Source organism: Parus major, chromosome 1 (assembly GCF_001522545.3).
Source record: "Parus major isolate Abel chromosome 1, Parus_major1.1, whole genome shotgun sequence".
Taxonomy (NCBI): domain Eukaryota; kingdom Metazoa; phylum Chordata; class Aves; order Passeriformes; family Paridae; genus Parus; species Parus major.
The window spans coordinates 80,061,968-80,081,125 of NC_031768.1; the positions used below are offsets into that span (position 1 = coordinate 80,061,968).

General features: G+C 38.3%; 1 protein-coding gene across 1 annotated transcript in view; it reads left to right on the plus strand.

The window, feature by feature from the left end:
• The first annotated feature begins 4,401 nt into the window (after positions 1 to 4,401).
• The window catches only part of RAB38 (RAB38, member RAS oncogene family), a 22,606-nt gene continuing 7,849 nt past the window's right edge, over positions 4,402 to 19,158 (plus strand). The window contains exons 1-2 of the mRNA XM_015617838.3: positions 4,402 to 4,729; positions 12,367 to 12,647. Of these exons, the coding sequence (XP_015473324.1) occupies positions 4,525 to 4,729; positions 12,367 to 12,647 (486 nt within the window). The 5' untranslated portion in view covers positions 4,402 to 4,524. The remainder of the gene's footprint in view (positions 4,730 to 12,366; positions 12,648 to 19,158) is intronic.

Here is a 19,158-nt window from a genome sequence, read left to right on the forward strand (position 1 = left end):
ATCTAAGATTTTTTCTGCAGGCTCCAAAGGATAAACCTTAATGTGGATTTTATTAGGCTGTATGAATCTATATAAAAAAAATAACCTTGAGAAAAGAAATTATATCAAATTATTATTCATTTTTGAGCTTGTTGGAGTAGAAACATGTATTTGCATCTGTGCAAACTGACTGTGTTCACACAGGGCTGATGGATAAGGACGCTATGTTGGAATATGCAATAAGTAGTCAAACTCGGTCCCTTTATCAGACCAAGAGTTGCAATTGTAAGAGAACCACAAACTGTCACTCTTTTAATACAATGATTCATGCACCACTGGGCTGTTAACTGTGTAGCTAACAACTCTGTATTTATTCCATACCCCAGAATTAATTTGAATACAAAAGTCTGTGCAGAATGGCAGAAATCTCTGTGCAGAATGTCAGTGTTTTGTATTTTTTTAAGTGGGTTACAAAATTATCTTAGGATCTATGATATTGATTTGTATGCATATGTGTATATATATGCATACACAGAGATGTGTATTAGCATGTCTCTGGATTATGCTGTCATTTATATCATATTAAGTAAGATCAATATGATGGTGTAGGTCACTCCTTTCAAGATATTCAAAGCTACCAGATATAATATTAATAGCTGTGGTGTGAAAACCCTATATCATTTTAGATGGCAATCTTTTGAATACATACATTTCTAACAATTTGAATTTTGGTCACCAAAATATAAGAAAATACATAAAATTATTAGAGAGCATCCAAAGGAGGGCAACAAGGATGGTGAAGGGGAGCCTGTATGAGTAGCAGCTGAGGTCACTTGCTCTGTTCAGCCTGGAGAAGAGACTGGGCAGACCTCATCGCAGTCTGCAACTTCCTCATGAGGAGAAAAGGAGGGACAAGCACTGATTTGTCTCTGATGAGCAGCAACAGGACCCAAGAGAATGGCCTGAAGTTGTGTCAGGGGAGGTTGAAGTTGGATATTAGGAAACGGTTCTTCACCCAGAGGGTGGCTGGGCACAGCCACTGGGCTCTCCAGTGAAGTGGTCACAGCACCAAGCCTGACAGAATTCAAGGAGCATTTGGACAGTGCTCTCAGGCACATGGTGTGACTCCTGGGGTGTCCTGTGCAGGGCAGGAGCTGGACTTGGTGATCCTTGTGGGTCCCTTCCAACTCAGCATCTCCCATGATTCTCTGAATGTCTTTCTTTTGACAAAAACTATTGCCTGTAGTTATCCCAGACAAGCATTGTAGATTTTGAAATGTATGTTGATAACAAGTCTGGTGCTTAACGTTGACAACCTTTGCTGTGGTATATGCCACACAAAGAGGAGTGCTAAAATCCAGGATGCAGTTCTGCCTTCCTTGATTCCCATCAATGTAATTGCATCTTTAATTTTCACTTCTCTCAGAGAAAAAGGTGTCTATTAATGATAGAGAAATAGTGAGGAATTTCTGAAAATTATCACTGTAAAATCAGTTTCACTTTTATGTAGAGTACAACACAGCCTGTAATGCCTTAATTTGATGGAATTTTTTAAAATTTTATTATTTAAAACTGAGATGTATAGATTTATCATCAATTCTGCCAATTAAAATTGAATTTTAATATACTGTTAGTATAGTATTAAAATAGAATAATGGATGGCAGAAAATACAAAAGTCAAACAGCATAGATATACATAATGTCACATGGAATTTCAATTATTTTTTACAACTATTTTATAAAGTTTAGAATGTACATATACCAGAGAAAGCACAGACAAATAGAAACACAGAAATATCAACCAAATTGCTGGCATGCTTTCATGTTCTTATTGCTTTGACAGAAGCAGAGTAAGGGCTCAGAGGCAACATCTGGTTGATCCAGCCTAACAAGTTACTTGGTGTCAGCTGAGCCCTGCTAACCACCTACAAATGCAAGCTGGTGTGGTTTACATTACCTGTCCTTAAGCGTGGTCTCAGCTAAGACAGGTTTCACTGCATCCTCTCCAGGCTCAATGTGCTTCCCTGGCCACCTCTGCCTGCATGAAGGGATCAGCTGGCATCGTCAAACAAATCTTGCAGTGATCCTTTTAGCCATAACCAGCCCAGATTACCTGCCTTCTCCCAGGACAGTGCTGTGGCAGAGCTGCAAATTAATAATAGGTCCAGACCTCCGCACCCCAGTGCCTTTGGATGGCAAGGAGACCAAACCACTACAGATACATAGTTCCAAAAAGGTAGAGCAAGGCAGGACATTCCAGGAGCATTTCAGAAGGTGGTGTCTATAAAAGGCAGCTCACTTTGAAGTTAGATCTGGGTACAGCTCTTTCTCAGCAAGATGCTTCAGTCCATACTTCAGCTCAGTGAAATCATCCCTCTAGCTGCAAGGAACCCTCCTGCATGCTCACCCCACCTCTGAACACCTTACTCACTGGTAGCCCTACTGCCAACCCAGGGTGATTAAGCCTGTGAGGAGCTCATTGTACCAGGGTGCTGCTGGGCCAAGAATTTAGCCACATTCAGAGAAGAATTGGAGATTTAAACAAGTAACACGATTATCCAGAGCTATTACAGCTAATGCAAACAAAAACTCTGGAAGAGAGATAAAGCCTCATGCTTCTGGGTGTAGGCCAGCCTCTAACTACACTTACTAAGGCCTAAGACCTCCAGTTACCAAATACCTGCTTTCAGGGACCTTCCAGGCACTGTTCTTTGAGCAATGGCCCTCATCAAAGGGTGAAACATGAGATGTAATTTAACCCTTATCCAAAACACCGATTTTGTTATTTCTGAAATTACTAAATCCTCTCAGCCTGTTCTTTGTTTAAACTCAAAAAGGGGAAATCTTCAGCTTTAGAGGGTAATGGTTAGAAGTACTCAAGTTCTGGATCCTCTCAGGAAACACTGGTGCTGTAAAGGCAAGAATTTACATAGCACACACTACCAGTAATAGCAATAATAAGCTTGAATCATGCAAATATACTAAATGATTGAACTGGTTTGCCTGTCAAGTTGTAGTCTTTTATGATGTCCATACCTGACAAGGCAAAGTCCTTTAAAATTTCTCTCCCAACAGGATACAAATGACAGCTTGTTTTTGGAAAGACAATTTATCTTATTGGGATAAAAAAATCCTCTTATGGAAAAAAGGTTCAAGGAAAATAAGATATTTTTCCTCTCAAGTTACCTAATTCTACTTTGTGCATTTATGTACACACACAGACACACAGACACACAGACACACACACACACACACACACACATACAAAGTTAAAATTGGAATTTAAAGACCGATTATAAAAGATTGCATAATATGAATGTTCTGGATTCTTTGTCTACTAAAGTCCAGCTTTTTGGATGGATGACAAAATTCTAATGCCATTTCAGTCCACTCTTGGATAAGAACTCCATCAAATAATATTACAATAAATAAAAAATATGTTTTAATTTTATCAAGAACATCAATAAATACAAAAATTATTCACTGATAAGTTGCACACAATATTAAAATTCTGTGGGTTTGCTATTAAAGCTGCTAAAAGTATCAAACACCTCTAGGTAATGGGTAGAGGTCTCCAGCTAAGCTGCCCATGTAAAATTCTCCGAAATACAGCGACAATCATGTCAGTGGAATGATTTGATATCACTTATTTTGGAAAACATACAACTGTTGAGACACTGGCATTCATATGCTCTAATGCTGTTACGCTTTCATAACTTGTGATAATCAGAGTCATGAGATAAACCTGGATTTTTTGCATTTTAGAGTCCAGTTGTATGAGAAAAACAAAGCACGAGCTGCATGCTGCATTCAAATGGGAGCATGCTTATAGGTATAGAGAGACAATCACAACTATGGTAATGAAATTTAAAAATATGTATCTACTGTTAGTTAAATTTGTACAGCCCTCCTAGTATGGACACAAGTAAAGCTGCTATATATTGCTATAAATGCCACTTCTAGTGATGTAGCTGCATTTACTTACATGGATTAGAACCAAATTGCATCAAAAGCTAAAGTCACACTGTTTTAATTGTTGCACTTTAGTGGAGACATGAAACCTCTGATGGGAGTTTTCTGGGGTTTTTTGCAGTGACTGGCATCTTAAAGACATCTGGAAACAAGCATAGGGTGATATATTATCACCAAAGCAGTGATTCAAAATTTACTGCGTGTAAAACTAGTGCACAACAGAAACACTGCCCTTCCAGCAAGGAGCCAAGCAGAGTACAGGACTGTTGCATGAATTTTCCTGCAAAGTCTTTAGCAGCCAGACTAATCCCAGACACACCTCGTGCTGACCTTTACACACATACGCACAAAACTTTCTGGGAGACTTCCTTCCCCCAGTCCTTTCTTACTTCATCTCCCAGCAGGGCTGCCTGCTGGATCCTGCTTCCATACGAAGGGAGAGAGCCTCCACCTACCTTGCTCTCCTTCCTTCCCTCCCCAGTCCCTCACTCCCTCTCTTCCCCTCAGGCTGGCAGGATTCCTCGGGCAGAGCATGCAATCAGTTTGCAGAGAGCAGCCGCAGCCACAGGAAAGATGCAGAAGCACAACCAGAAGGAACACCTCTACAAGCTGCTGGTGATCGGGGACCTGGGAGTGGGCAAAACCAGCATCATCAAGCGTTATGTCCACCAGAACTTCTCCCCACACTACAGGGCCACCATCGGGGTGGACTTTGCTTTGAAGGTGCTGAACTGGGATGCTGAGACTGTGGTACGGCTGCAGCTCTGGGATATTGCAGGTGAGTGCAGAAGAGAAGCCCTTGCCCCATAATCTATCAAAAAACAATACAAAATATAGACCCCAATTCGTCTGTACTGCTCTGAAAGCTGGGAACTGCCACTGCCTGTGCAGTGAGGGAGAGCAGATCGAGGAGAGAAAATTTTAAGGGCAGGTTGACAGTTTGGAGATTCCTTAAAACCAGGAGATTTCCAAATTAGGGAAGTCAGAGAGTCAGAGTGGAACTTCTGCTAGCTGATTTTTCTCCCAAGCCCTTGGACATATTCAGGGACCCAGACACCTCTCTCCAAATGCTCCAGTTGTTTCTCTGCAGCTGACAATGTTCAGTTTTGACTCCTTGGACTAACAGACCTCTATGACAGGAGAAAGAGTAACAAGAATGTTCATCTTTTTAATTCGGTGGAATAGATGAGGCACTCAGTAAGATGATTAAAATTACTTTTATAGTTTAAAAAATAAAGAAAATGTATAACTGAGTTTATCAAAATACCTTCCTTCTTCCCCTCTCTCCTGCCTTTTCTCCTTCAGTCCAATGGAAGCAACTTTTTATGTGTTTTGGAAAGAGTAGTGTTTCTATTTGGTAATAATTCTGGTTGTTAAAAATATAGCTATTCATATTTAAAAACCCTTGTTCCAACACCAAGCAAAGCAAAAGGCAATTTACCCTCTCCAAGGAGAAAAATAGTAAAGAAGTCCAGATCTCCTCACATGCTTACATCATTAAAACCCACAGAATTTGACATTGTTGCTGTCAGTGCTTCAGACATTTTTGATTTGCTTCAAATTAAAAATACAACTTTTTTTTATACTTCCTTTCTGAAAAATCAATCATTTTTGTTTCAGTCCACAAGGTAAATTTACCTTGATGGAATATGTCCCATGCTGTAAGTAATAATTTTTCATTTCGTGAATGCAGGAAACAAATGCAATTGTAACAATAGATTACATCATCAATGTTGGCATTTGGCAACTCAGTTAAATTAAGAATTTACTTTAAGTAGGGAATAAAGGTGAACATCATATCAGCTGTTAGGTAACTGTACCAGCCTGTGGCCTGAGCTGTGGGCTCATTGATCTAGTCTGGAACAGCACCGGGTAAAACTGGTGAAATGAAAAAATTCTTGACATTCTTATCGGCGGAGGGAGTGCTTTTCTTCTGCACTGAGCTGTCTCATGTCTGAGCTTCGAATTTGGCACTGAGGTACTAAAACTTATGCAACAACGCTGCTTTATGCAAAACGTATAAACTCTGCTTTTTCACATGCTAATACAGTCTTGTGTTTTTATGGTGTTAAATACATATATGCTCAGTTTTCTTTATTAAAAGATGGAGTAATGGGGCAAACATTTATTTTACTGTTCACCAGTGGCTGATTGTAACAACAAATACATATGCTGCCAGAAAAACTTTTCTGCATGAGAAAAAAACATTTTATAGTAAATTCTGAATGTATCAGGGACTCAAAGAATGTATTTTTCATGCCTTGTTTCAGAGATTTATTACACTACTAATCATGTGCTGGCAGATCATATGATGTAGCTTTCAGTCAGGCTGCAGAAGCAATTACACCTAGTTGTAGTACTGAATGACTAGCATGCTTTCTGAGTTATCACACATGACAGAGAGAATTACAGCACAGTACTAAATTTCATATGAATTGCCCAATTCAAAGCATCACTGTGAAGGTCAAGACAGTGTTCGGTAATAAAAAGAGTTGCTGTCTTAGCTTTAATGACTTCTGCTTAAAGAGCTTTAGCTGTTGCTGGCTGTACATAGAGAGCAAGTTCTGCAAGCAGCACGCTGAATTCAGATGATCATGGTGCAGGCATAACAGTTATCACACATTAGGCATCTGCTGATGAGAGAAAAAGAGGTTCAGAAACAAAAGAGAAGCAAAACTGATTTGAAATATGGAGAGAATGGAACTGGCATCTCCTGGCTGTGGCTGGTCATGCATCATCATTTCCAAAATACAAATGGGCAATGAGAAGAGAGAGGAAAATAAAACTCTGGTTTAAGAATATCCTCTCTCTTTTGGTGGACTCTCTGTTATCAGGTCAGGCTTATCTTTTGGGATAAGGAAATAAACTTTCAGTCTCTGACCAAGCTGAAGGATGTTGGCTTAGCATGCAGGACACCTTGAATTGAAGCAAATTCTGCAAATACATCAATAATAATACTGCATAATAATTCTGCTATAATACGCCAATAATATGAAATATATTTCATATCAGTAATTATATATAAATACATATTTATATATGGATGTATACATAGATATCAGGTATTATTTTAGCTCTTACATCCTCTCTCCTCTCCATTATACAGACAGTGAACCCAGTACCAAGCCTGTGTGTACTCCTCCTTATCTTTCACACTGTGGATCAGTGGGCAGTAAATTGTTTAACACTCTAGATAATTTTCTTTAAAATATTGTGAGTAAAACCAGCGTCAAGCTTATCTACATTATCAGTAGGATTTATGTGACATGGTGACTTCGTTGGAAGAGTGTCATGTTCTGGCTGTGGCAGGACCAAGAAGTTTTGACTGGTTTATCCTTACCAGACATAAGAAGAAAAAGTAAATTTGGTTCATCTGGTGCCATCTAATTAAATGTAGTTAATAGTTGTGTAACATATTTTTCTGTGTTTTTTAATTTTGTAACCAAAACTATAATACAATCTAACAGCTAAATGCTGAAATTGCATTTATTTAGATGAGAGAGAAATGCCAAAAAACAAGGATAACTAAATATTACACAAATTAATTCAGGGATAATGTAGGCTCTGCATCACACATTGTTACATTAAGACAGAGGTTTTAACGCATAATATATTCCTGAAACTGTGGGTGTTAGGCAGGAATCGTAAGATTAACCTTTATGTTATATGATGTTATGGTGTTTGTAACAACATGCTTTCATTAAAATATATTAACTTACATCTGATTCAGTGAAGTGCCTGAGTTTAAGGGGACTGAATGTTTAGTATTGAGTGTGGGAGGAGACAGACATGATAAAATTCTCCTTGCCTTTAATTTCTTCACAACAATTCCATTTTGTTTCACCTTATATTACAAATTATCAGTTTTGGTGTTCCTGTTAAAGTGTGCCATCACCTCTGCTGCTGTCATTACAACATTAAATCTTGCCCCATCAGTCAGTTTCTGTCTTTATTTCTTTATCTTTTCTGCTGCCTTTGTATGCATATCATTTCAATTCATTAAAAAATTGTTAGAAGGAAAGCTTTAAAGGAACTCTGAATCATATTTTGCACAAGGTTATTCTGGATAGGATTGGCCCTGCAGATGCAGGCTGGCACAGTGCTTCTGAAGAAAAGACAGCAGATCTGGGTGTATGTGCTATTCCCTTCTCTGCAAGGCTGCTCTCTGTGCTACTGTCTGTGTTTTGTGCCCAAACAGCCCAGAGATTTCTCTAAAGACCAGCTTTAGCCCTAGATTTACTGCAGAGAGGAGCTTTGAACATCAGAGAGCAGAGAACAGCACATCAGAGCCTGCTCCCTGTTCCTTTTCCAGAGCCATCTCAGCATTGTCCTTATCACTCCTGCATTTGAGTGGGCTGGATTTTTCATTGCTACCAAAAAGTTACTGGTTTGTGTTTAAAAGTCTCATAGAGTTGGACTGATGCTTTGGGGAAAGAACAGTTCCATTTCCTTTCCTGGTCACTTTCACCTTCAGAAGCAGCAATCTTCCCAGAGATACAGACAGGTGTCTCTGCACTTGTAAAGTTTTTAGGATTGTTATGCTGCAGAGGGAGTAAGATGAAACCTGTTCACTAATGCCAGGCACAGCACGTCCTCAGCATTTCAGGCTTTCAGCAGCTGCTAAGCATTGCGGCACATATGCATAAATAAGATAGTCATGGTGATTTCTAGGCTAAGTTACCTTGAAATTACTGTTCTGCAAACATAAATAAGTCTCTTGCTGTGAGGGTCTTATTTCAGTAGAGATTGGCGGTGGAATCTGTGGGCCAGATCCTGCTGACATCCTGCTTTTCCTCATTCTGGGGTGGTGAACATCAGCTCAAGGGTTGCTTAAGCTTCAGTCCATAAAGACAATTACTTGAATTCAAGTGTGAATATTCTGAAAGATGTTTTGAAGTGAAAGGTAAAAAATGTTTAAATCTTCTCCATAGTTCCCAGCTTCTCAGTGCTGGCTGAAGGCTGCCTGTAAAGCAAGGTTTTTCCCAAAAGCACTGTCTCTTAGTGGCAAAAAGTAGAACACATCGTAAAACTTTTTATTGGCAGTTTTAATCAATTTTTAATTTCAATTTTTGTGCCACATTTCAGATGCTGTGGTCAAGATGGTAGAAATTATCTGAGTTTCAGAACTTTATCATTACTTTCAAAACCTTTATTAGAGATGATAGTGGTTAGTGAAAATTGTAGATTACTGTACAAATTTATGTGCGGTAAATTTTTATAAACTATGGAAAATCAGCAGCTGGTTGTTTTAAATCAGTTTAAAGCTGATTGCTTTAAACTGATAGCTTTGCCTGCTGCAGAGGTGCCACTGAGATTAGGAAAAATGTGCAGGCAGCTGCCCTTCAGACAGGGAATGCTTCCCTTTAGTAGAAATCTTGTTGCTTTGTCATCTTGGTCTGACTGGGTTCACTTCCAAGTAGAGTAGGATTCATCTGAATTAACAAGTAGACATTTCTTCTCATTCTCTGACTACAAAGAGACCCTAACCTTCAGTACTCCCAGTTAACTTTTTAAATCTAATTTAGGGTTGATAATCCCAACAAAAAGGACCATCTCAATGGGCAAAGGCCATTGGAATTGTGGGGTTTGATGCCAAATGCCAGTGGCCTTGCAAGGGATGCAGTAAAGTACAATGGGCCAGATCAAATATTTCCCAAGTTTCTGACCCTTCCAGTGAAAAGTAAAACCAAACTTTCCCAGTCACTCTTGCAGTAAAGCAGATTCTAATGTTCAAGGATGCCTGCGAGATACCACTGAATATCTAATGGCTGATCTATTTTCTAGCCTAATTCCTGCCTAAGACATTATGTTGCTGAAAACCTAAGGCCAGATTTTGACATCTTTAATACATCAAACAGTGCCTATTTTTTATGAGGAATTCTACTAAATGAAAAACTTTTATGAACCTCATCTATTAATATAGGATTTTGTTCACGTAAGTGAGAATCTGTGGAAAAAAAGAGTACTTTAGCATCCTTAGACATTATTTAGTTCTCCAAGCTCAATGCAAATACTAGAGATTACCTTTTCCACAATTTAAATTAAATAAAATCATTATGCAAATGTCATAAAACTAAAGCTCTGATTTATAAAGCATCTCTTTTTCCATTCAAACTTGCCTAATGTCTTTCTGTCAAGTATATTGATACATTGATTATAACTGATGGAGAAAAAGATCACTTCAAAAAGAGTTTAGCCAGTTAGTCCAGCAGCTCCATTCTTTCTCTTTCTTTGAGGTGGTCAGTGGTGGATATTGGTTATCCCTGTCTTCCTACAAAATGCATCTTTAACAAACGTGTTGGTTTTTCTGTGCAGTGAAAATCCTGTATATCTGAAAAAGCAGCTGGAATCTAGAGGAAGAATCAGTGTCATACAGTTTGTCAGAAATTTTTGGGCCACTATGAGGCAGAAGATCACAACTTAGGAGCCTTTTATTCCTTTAGTAACTTCCTTCATGGTGAATGATTTCATGCTGCAATGAATAATTTAGCTGATGTTCTGTGACACCACGTCCCACCTATCTTAACAATCTATTTCCCAATAAATATGTGTGAGGCCTGAGTTGAGCTGCTCTTATATCACCTACAGTTTAAGCATCTCAATAACTTTGTATGAGTATAAAGTACCAGTGAAATGCAATATCCATCAAAAAACTTTTTGTATATGGTGCTGCTTACCTCACTTCTATGTTTCTAATCAGACCTTGGCTTTTGGTGGAAGGCACCTTCTTGCAGATGAAAAAAGAATTTCTCAACAAGCAGATTATTGAATAGCACATGACTTAGCCATTCATCTGATTAGCCCACTGATAGGAATCATAAGACATTTGAATAAATTATAGACGAAAGAAATTTTGAATATGACCTCTTCTTTCCCAGAAATAATCTATTTCTATCTTGCTTTATCAATAGGACACAGTGTTTCCTTAAGATTAAAAAAATTTGACATGAATTTGGAGAAGACAAGCTTCTTCTTTGGTTTCTGTATCATGTGAATGGCTTTCTCCTTGCTGCCACAGTGCTTAAAACCAAAGATAAACATCACAAACTGATGGTGTTGACCCCCTAAGAGGGTTCAGTGCCATTTCCATTAAATTAAAGTGCATGGTCTAGAAGCCCAGAAATCGGCACTTTTTCCTTCTCAGCCCTCCCTTACATTTGACAGCACAATTTCCATCAGATAAATTCTCCGCAGGTAACCTTCCTGGGGTCAGAGGCAGACTGCCAATCTTCTTGTCTTCCTAACCTACTCAAAATTGCTCATGTTGGGAAAGTAAGGCTACAAATAGATTTGCATTCAATGCTTCTGTTTCCATAGCACTTTTTCCCAGCTATGGAAGCACATACAAGAGTTGTCATGCTTAAAAACGGCTATCGTTGTGAAATATTTCAGGAGCTTATAATTCTTCTTTGGATCACAGCTCTGCTGTACACATTTGTAGAAAATCTATTTTTTATTTTCAAGAAAAGTTCTGTGTAATTTATTTTTTCAGAGTTCCCATGAAAACAGCACATATATTAACAAATCCACAGCTGATCAACATACCACATCCTGATGTCATGTGTTAATGTGTTCATACTTCTAATCATATAAAAGGATAGATATTTACAAATGTCCATGTTTGAATATACTAATGTACTGTTAGCTCACAAAAATTCTGTCCTTTCCCAGAAAGCACTTCGAATTCAGCAAATAAAACATGAAGCTTCTGAACAGATCTAGTATGAAACTCTCCTCACAGATCTTTTCCCTCTAGCAATGCAGCTCTTCATATTGCTACTGCTGTGCTACTTCTTAGAGCACTTTCCATGTTTGTAAGGCTTTTAGTTCAGCTTCCTCACCTCTGTGTTTTAGTTTGCCAATAAAAATAAACTTGTAATTACTCTGATGCCTGGTATGGCTCCAGAGCTATATTATGTTACTGCTGGTTATTATCATTTGCATGAGAATATGCAGGATCCTCCTCATGCGTGAGCAGTTCAGTTGTGTTAGATGTTTTAGACAAAATAACATAGTATCAAGGAGCTTCCAATCTGATACCTGTATTTTTTTGTGACTCTTGTTGAAAGTCCTATAATGTACCTAAAGACTCATGGTACTATCCACAGACTGAGAAATCTGGCAGCCTAATAAGACACTTATTATTCACTTATAATGAACTTCATTAAATTTCCTTGGGTGTTGGATTGCAAATTCCTTTTTCATGCAATACTCTCCTACATTTTCATAGATTATTTTAGCATAGTACTTATAATTATTTAGGCAGAGAGTATTTTCCCAGGGACTTAAAAAATTAAGTCCTGCCTTCAGTAATGTTATCTTAGAAAACCTGCTATGTGAAATACTGACCTAGACTGGGAGCACTGATTTTGACAAGGTGGTGTTTTTTTCCCTCTCCTGCTTTCTTCATTACAGGACAGGAAAGATTTGGAAACATGACCAGGGTGTATTACAGAGAGGCTATGGGGGCGTTTATTGTCTTTGATGTTACAAGACCTGCAACGTTTGAAGCAGTGACAAAATGGAAAGAGGATTTGGACTCTAAGTTGGTTCTTCCAAATGGCAAACCTGTGCCAGCAGTCCTTTTAGCAAACAAATGTGACCAGGGAATAGATGTTCTTATGAACAACGGCATCAAGATGGATCAGTTCTGCAAAGAGAACGGGTTCGTGGGCTGGTTTGAAACATCAGCCAAGGTAATGTTTACGTTTCTTTTCAAACGTTTCTAAGGACAGAGAAATCAACTCCTAAAATAGTTAATTTGATCTAAATGTACACCTTGAAAAGCTTCTCTCTTGGTGGTATTAATTAAAGGTGGATTTGTAAATATATAATATGCATTTCTATTTCTTTTAGGTCTTTTATTGCAAAATTCTGAAATGCAGCTGCTGTAATATGTAAAGTATGTACCCAGTCAACAGGTTACTGCACAATAGCCTGGGGAGGAAGATTACCTTAGGCAAGGCATAAAAGCTACCTCTTATGCATGATAATAGGATGTTTTTTATCATTCTCAATGTTCAATATTATCTCTAAATATTTATATAACCACTTTGCCTGAGAAATGCTGATTTGAGACAAGAGCTTCGTTGCCTTAGAACCAAAATAAAGTCAGTCCATTGTAGTGCTTGTACAATGTTCACTGTTATAAGCTCTCATTCTCAAAAGCCTTTTCAAAAAAATCACATATCTGGGGAGTAAGGAAGTATCAATGGTCAAAGTGCTGAATGAGCTGCTCTGAGGTTCCATTCTTTGCCTTGGTACAGATTTCCTGAGTGCATGGAATATTGAGATAAAAATCAGAAAGGGCACTCAGACTTTCAAATTATAAAAGGCCTAAAGTACATTGGTACTGTCAATCAATTTAAGTTGTCTCAGATAATTTCAGTTCATGCAGGATTTGGAGAGCTAGCATGTGAAATATTGATTCAAATACAACAATTCAGTGGATATTGTGTTGATTGTATCCTCCTATCATGAAAGCTGGTGTCATCATTGACAGCTCTAGGGAACTTCTAGATATTTGAAATGTAAACACTTTGGTTCTGGTTTAAAGTAAATTTTTAGTAGTCTGAAAGCCAAAATGCTACATTTGATTGTTTAATTCTTTTTAAACAATATATGTAAGATACTGAAGAGCTTTTAGGGTGCATATTTGTATTTTACTACTCTGGTCTTGACACCTTCTTTAAGCATTAATATTTAAAAGGTGTTTCACTTGTAATCAGCAGAAGCAACAGCAAAGGAACAGCAGCATATCCCAGACTGCCTCAAGCATTGCATGAATTCTGCACTGAGATGGCAGCTTTTCAGTACTTAAAAGGAGTTTATAACAAAGATGGGAACAAACCTGTTATGAGGGCCTGATGTGATAGGACAAGGGGTCATGGTTTTAAACTAAAAGAAGGTAGATTTACACTAGAGATAAGGAATATTTATTTTTTTTTTTTACAAGGGTGCTAAAACACTGGAACAAGCTGCCCAGAAATGGTGGATGCTCCATCCCTGGAAACATTGAAGGCTAGATTGGATTTGGCTCTGAGCAGCCCAATCTAGCTGAGAATGTCCCTGCCCTTGCTGGCAAGTTAGGCAAGATGACTTGAAGAGGTCCCTTTCAACCCAAACCATTCTATGATTCTATGATTTTATGTCTTTATAATTTATGTCATTGCTTTCCTACTGAATGGGTCTCAAATCTAGCCACTGTTTCTTCAAAATGCCGTTTATAGGGAGAAATTTTGGTGTAGGCAGCTGTAAACTCTCTTGCTCCACATCAGGGCACTTCTTTTTCCTTCATGTGCAGCTCCTGGTTTGTATTCAGGTCTGTGGGTCATCTGCTGATTTGTGTTAGGTGAGGCCAAGAGAATCCAGTGTTCCTCCTTATGAAAAACTACATTTTACTAGGAGAATGGAATCTGTACCATGAATTCCATACATCAGTCTCCAGCATGCACATGTCCACCACTCAAAAAGGACAACCACATTTATTGTGCCAAGGGTCATTTCAGGTCATGACAGAAAAGGAATATGCAAATGATTTCAAAGATCTCAGAGAGGTTTCGCAATGATGAAGGAGCAAGTCTGAGGCAGAACTATGGAAGTGTAAAAGATGTAAAAAGGACATACATTTTTTAGAAGTCACAACAGAGGAAATTTTTCCAAGTTTCTCCTAGCTGCATAGAATTAAGATTTTTATTGATTTTATTGATTTTATGTTTTTTAGACATGGTAAATACCTAGATTCTTCCTACACTATTTGAATCCAAAACCCAAGCAGTCCCCAGGTTGCCAATGCAATCATGTAGGAACAGAAAAAAATCCAGCTATGACAAGACTTGTTTTCAAAAGCCACTCAGAAGGGAATGGTGGGAGTTGAGGGCACACAGGCTGATATCAGATCCTTCTCTGCTGCTATACACCAGAGGCTAGGACCTGCTGTTCTGCAATCCACACACCTGATTTCCACCCAGAACGGAAGGCTCCTGACTTTAAAATTACACAAAGAGACATTCCAGTAAAGATGATAGAGTCACAACATTAAAACTAAGTTAGATCAAAATAATTTCTCCACTTGGTCTAAGTTCTAAAGTAAACCCTACTAAAGTAAAACCTAAATTTTCTAAACAAAAGTTATTATTACTACTATTTTAGAATTCTGGATATTATATGTACCTAGTATTCTTTCAGCCTAGGGCATCATAAGTAATTGAACTTGAGCCTGGGAAAAATAAATAACTTACTCAGTTTTCTACAGAGAATGGAAGATCTTCTGAAGCAAAATAAGATGAACAAAGGAGTCATCACATTGCAGCTAACAGTTTTAGCAGTTCAAATAAGTAATAACTCTCTTTTTGTGGTACCCTGGAATAATTAGATCCCCTGAGATTTTCTGGAGATGTGCTTCGAAATGTTAAGGCCTTGAGCAAACTGAATACAATTTATGCATTTTGGAAAAACAAAGGTGATAACTTATAAAAATAATATATTTTCATTATGGTTGCTTTGCATGCCATGTATGTACCTACCATATTTCAAGCTGTCAATGATTTTAAACTTTTGTCTGTAGCATAGGAAAATCACTATATTATTCCCTGGTGCTATTTTTGTAAGTTAACAGCTCCAATATAAAATATTTGAGCCACCTAATACAGTCCTATTATTAGTTTTGATTCTTACATTAATCTGAAGGAAATAGAGCTCTTTCAGTCTTCTTCTGCCTAGAAAGACAGAAGATTTTGTTTGGATAGTTTTCCATGTGAGAAGGGCCTTATTGGGCAACACCACCTCACAGTATAGTCACAAGTTACATTATTGCCATATATCCGGTGGTGAGCCTGGTCTCTTTTATATCTGCATGTCTACTTCACTTATATTGTTTGCTGTGTAAGAGGCACATCCCCAGATAGTCACAAAATAACCCTTAATAGTAAATTCTTTAATAAATTTCGTGACCATAACTATTGTGAAAGATTCATTCTTTTAAAGAAAGGAAATTTCTTCTTCCTGTCACACATTTAATTATCCAGCACATGGCCAGAGCAGCTGAGAGCTCCACTCACATTTCCAAGCCTTTAAACTGTTTTCACCAGCATTCCTAGTTCAAAGAGGTGAGCTTTTGACTTGGATTAGAAAAGAAGCAATTTCAAGCTTATTATCACTTTATAATGAAAATGGAACTTGTGCAACAAAATAGACAAGTCAGGTAAAACTAAGTGTGATTGAAAGTACCTAATTCAGAAATAACTTGAAATACCTGATGACTGGCCATGGCTGTGCTGTTATTATGCCTGAGTTCCTCTTTTCCCTGCTGTAGTTCTGCTGTCAGCAATACAGAATTAGATGAAAAGACATTCATGTTTTGTCCAAATTGCCCAGAAAGGCTGATAGCTGTGCTTTTCAGACCCTTACAAAACTAGGTGAAGCACACAGCTTCTTGTCTCCTGAGCATCATGGCCTGGAGACTGATGAGCAGTCTGAGTCTCTAGACTATTTGGATACATTCTATTTGGACCAGGACAGTGTTATAGAATCTTTATGCCTCTAAATAATGTAGATAATAAGATGTCCTTTATTCAGCTTTTGTTTGACAGGTGCATCAGCATAGATTCAGAATGAGTTGGGTTGGCAGGGACCTTAAAAATCATCTTGTTGCCCCTAAATGCTGGGCTAGCAATCAAAAGTCCTTGCCACTGATCTGCTGTGTTACCTTCAGAATGTCATTCTCTCCTCTGTTCCAGCCTTTCTTTCAAAAAGCAAGGACATTAATTCTTCCTGTTTTACCAGGGAATACTGTGAGTAATCCAAGCTCTACTAGCCCTTGTTTAAATCACAGATTCTTCAGTTCTTTTGACTGGACAATTATTATGAGAGATAAAAAATAGCAAGCTATGCAGTAGACTTGTAGAGGAATAGGATAAGCAGTTCTGATTTCCATAAAGAAAAACAAGGTTTGGACATGTATTTGAATTAGGCAGACACTTTAATCTGCTGATCTGGTAGCTTAAATCCAAGCAATCCATTTGAGACTGCCAGACCCAGTTAGGGATGTGTAGCCCAATAGGTTGTCTTTTTAATTCACTAAAAAAAGTCTAACCAATCTCACTGTACAGTCTTAGAAAATATTTCAGATTCTGCCATAAAGCAGGAAATAAAGCTGACATTTAATGTGAGAGGTTTTGTTTCAGGTGTACAGTCACTTTGTGCAGAATCCTCTGCAGAGTTTGTTTCCTGTAATTAAAGGAATTGATTCAGATTGTCCTATGGGTATTAGAACAGTCCTGTAGTTCTCTGGATCACATTTATGAAATGCATTATTTAGTGCTGTCCCAAAACTGGAAATTCAGAGAATCACAAAATTGTTGAGATCAAAAAGTCATTTAGTGAAATAATTTTGTTGCAGGATATTCAACCAGCTGTAAGAATTCAATCACAGAAATGATCTTGTTCTCAGAGTTGCAGTCATGGGAATTCACATCCATTAATTTCATGTTCATGCATCCAGATGGCTTTTGACTTGTATGGCTGCATTTCCCTAGAAACACCACTGCAGGAATGCAGCACACCATCTTAATAAGGCTCTGTTCCCTGCAGTTTCCAGGGAGTTCTGCTAAGGGAGCATGTGGAGTCATTTCCTCAGAGTACTAGCTCTAGGGGAGTGCAAGTTAAAGCATCTTTCAAGACATTTCCTTGCTCCTGGATTTTAGTGCAGTATGGAAATAAAATGTGGAAGCTATGAGCCTCTCACTAGGCTCCTATCTAATACCTGGATATTTCACAATTTGTGAATGTTTGCTTATGGGAAGTCAATTGCCTTCAAATGCAGTAGTAGTCTAAGGTCGTGTCTCTAGGCAGAGCTGATTTAGAGCTCCCCAAGTGCTCTGCGCCTGCATTCACACTGTTCTTCACCCTCATTTTCAAAACTCAGATTCAGTAAGAGGGAAAAACTGACAATTTATAAAGTGAATAACATTCTAACAGAAAGCAGCCAGATAGTCAAATCTAAGATATGTACATGGCAAAGAAACAAAAAGTTCTTTCATCTGAAAGTGAGACAGGCACTTAAACTTGCCAGTTTTAAGTGCCTACTTTTTTCAGTCTACAAAGAGCTAAAAGCCAGTCTAATCTGTGGGAACTTATTTCCTATATTAAAATAGAATGCCCTAAATGTTAATGTTCTGCATCTGCAGTAGAGATGGAAGATAAGGAGGAAGGTAATCCAGAATGCAAATCAATTGCTGAGCTTGTGTACTGCTTTGAGTCACATTCAATAATGTATTTATTTTCCCTTTAGTTGATTGTTGCTTACAAGACATTATTTCCAATAGCAATCAGTTCAAGGGTTTTAAATAATGCAGCTCTCTTTCCCTGACTTCAGTTGCTATCCTTTCCATAAAACTGCCCTTTGAAAGTATATCTTTTAATAAGATCGATCTACAAAGCAAACACTAATTTCTTTTATGTCCTCCAGTGTTCCTTTCTGGATTTCAGAGATTACTCAGTTATTTTCTTTGCCTTCTTCTGTTTGGTAATAGAAAAGAGTAGTGTGTTCTGATTTTCACTTTTGCATTCCTTCTTGATGAGGCTAGGAGAAATACCAGCACAAGCAGTCAGGCATTGACACAGAAGCAGGGTTCATATCCTTGTTCTGGAAGATTTTGGCATATTGATGCAGGATAAATCACTTAGGGATGGATTCACAACTCAGCTCTTGCACTGACTGAGATGCTGGGGCTTACCGAGCCACACAGAAATGTGCTAGGCACCTCAGGGGGCAGGGAAAGGCAAGATGTGTGGGAAAGGCTTTTATAAAGGCGGCATGCTGAATCAGGAATTCAGGACTGATAAAGACACCATCATATGGATAAGATCCTTTTTGGTCTTCCAATAAAAGCTCTCTCTTAGGAGAGAGGTTCCCTGAGAAAGGAAAGTGTTGCATATTTTACTTTATAATGTGAAGACTTCATCCCATGCCATCTCCCACTTCCCAACTAGCCACCACATGCTGGACCAAGTTTCATGTGGCTCTGCATTTTCTCCTTTTGACAAATGGCCATAGCAGCACTTCCCTATCACAGAAACTGCTGTCCAGATAAACACATCAAAGTGCTGAGTAATACCAGCCTCAAAGGTAATGTAGGGAGAAAGAGTGTCTCCTGTGAAGACTGGGTAAGGAGGAGAGGAGAGGAGAGGAGAGGAGAGGAGAGGAGA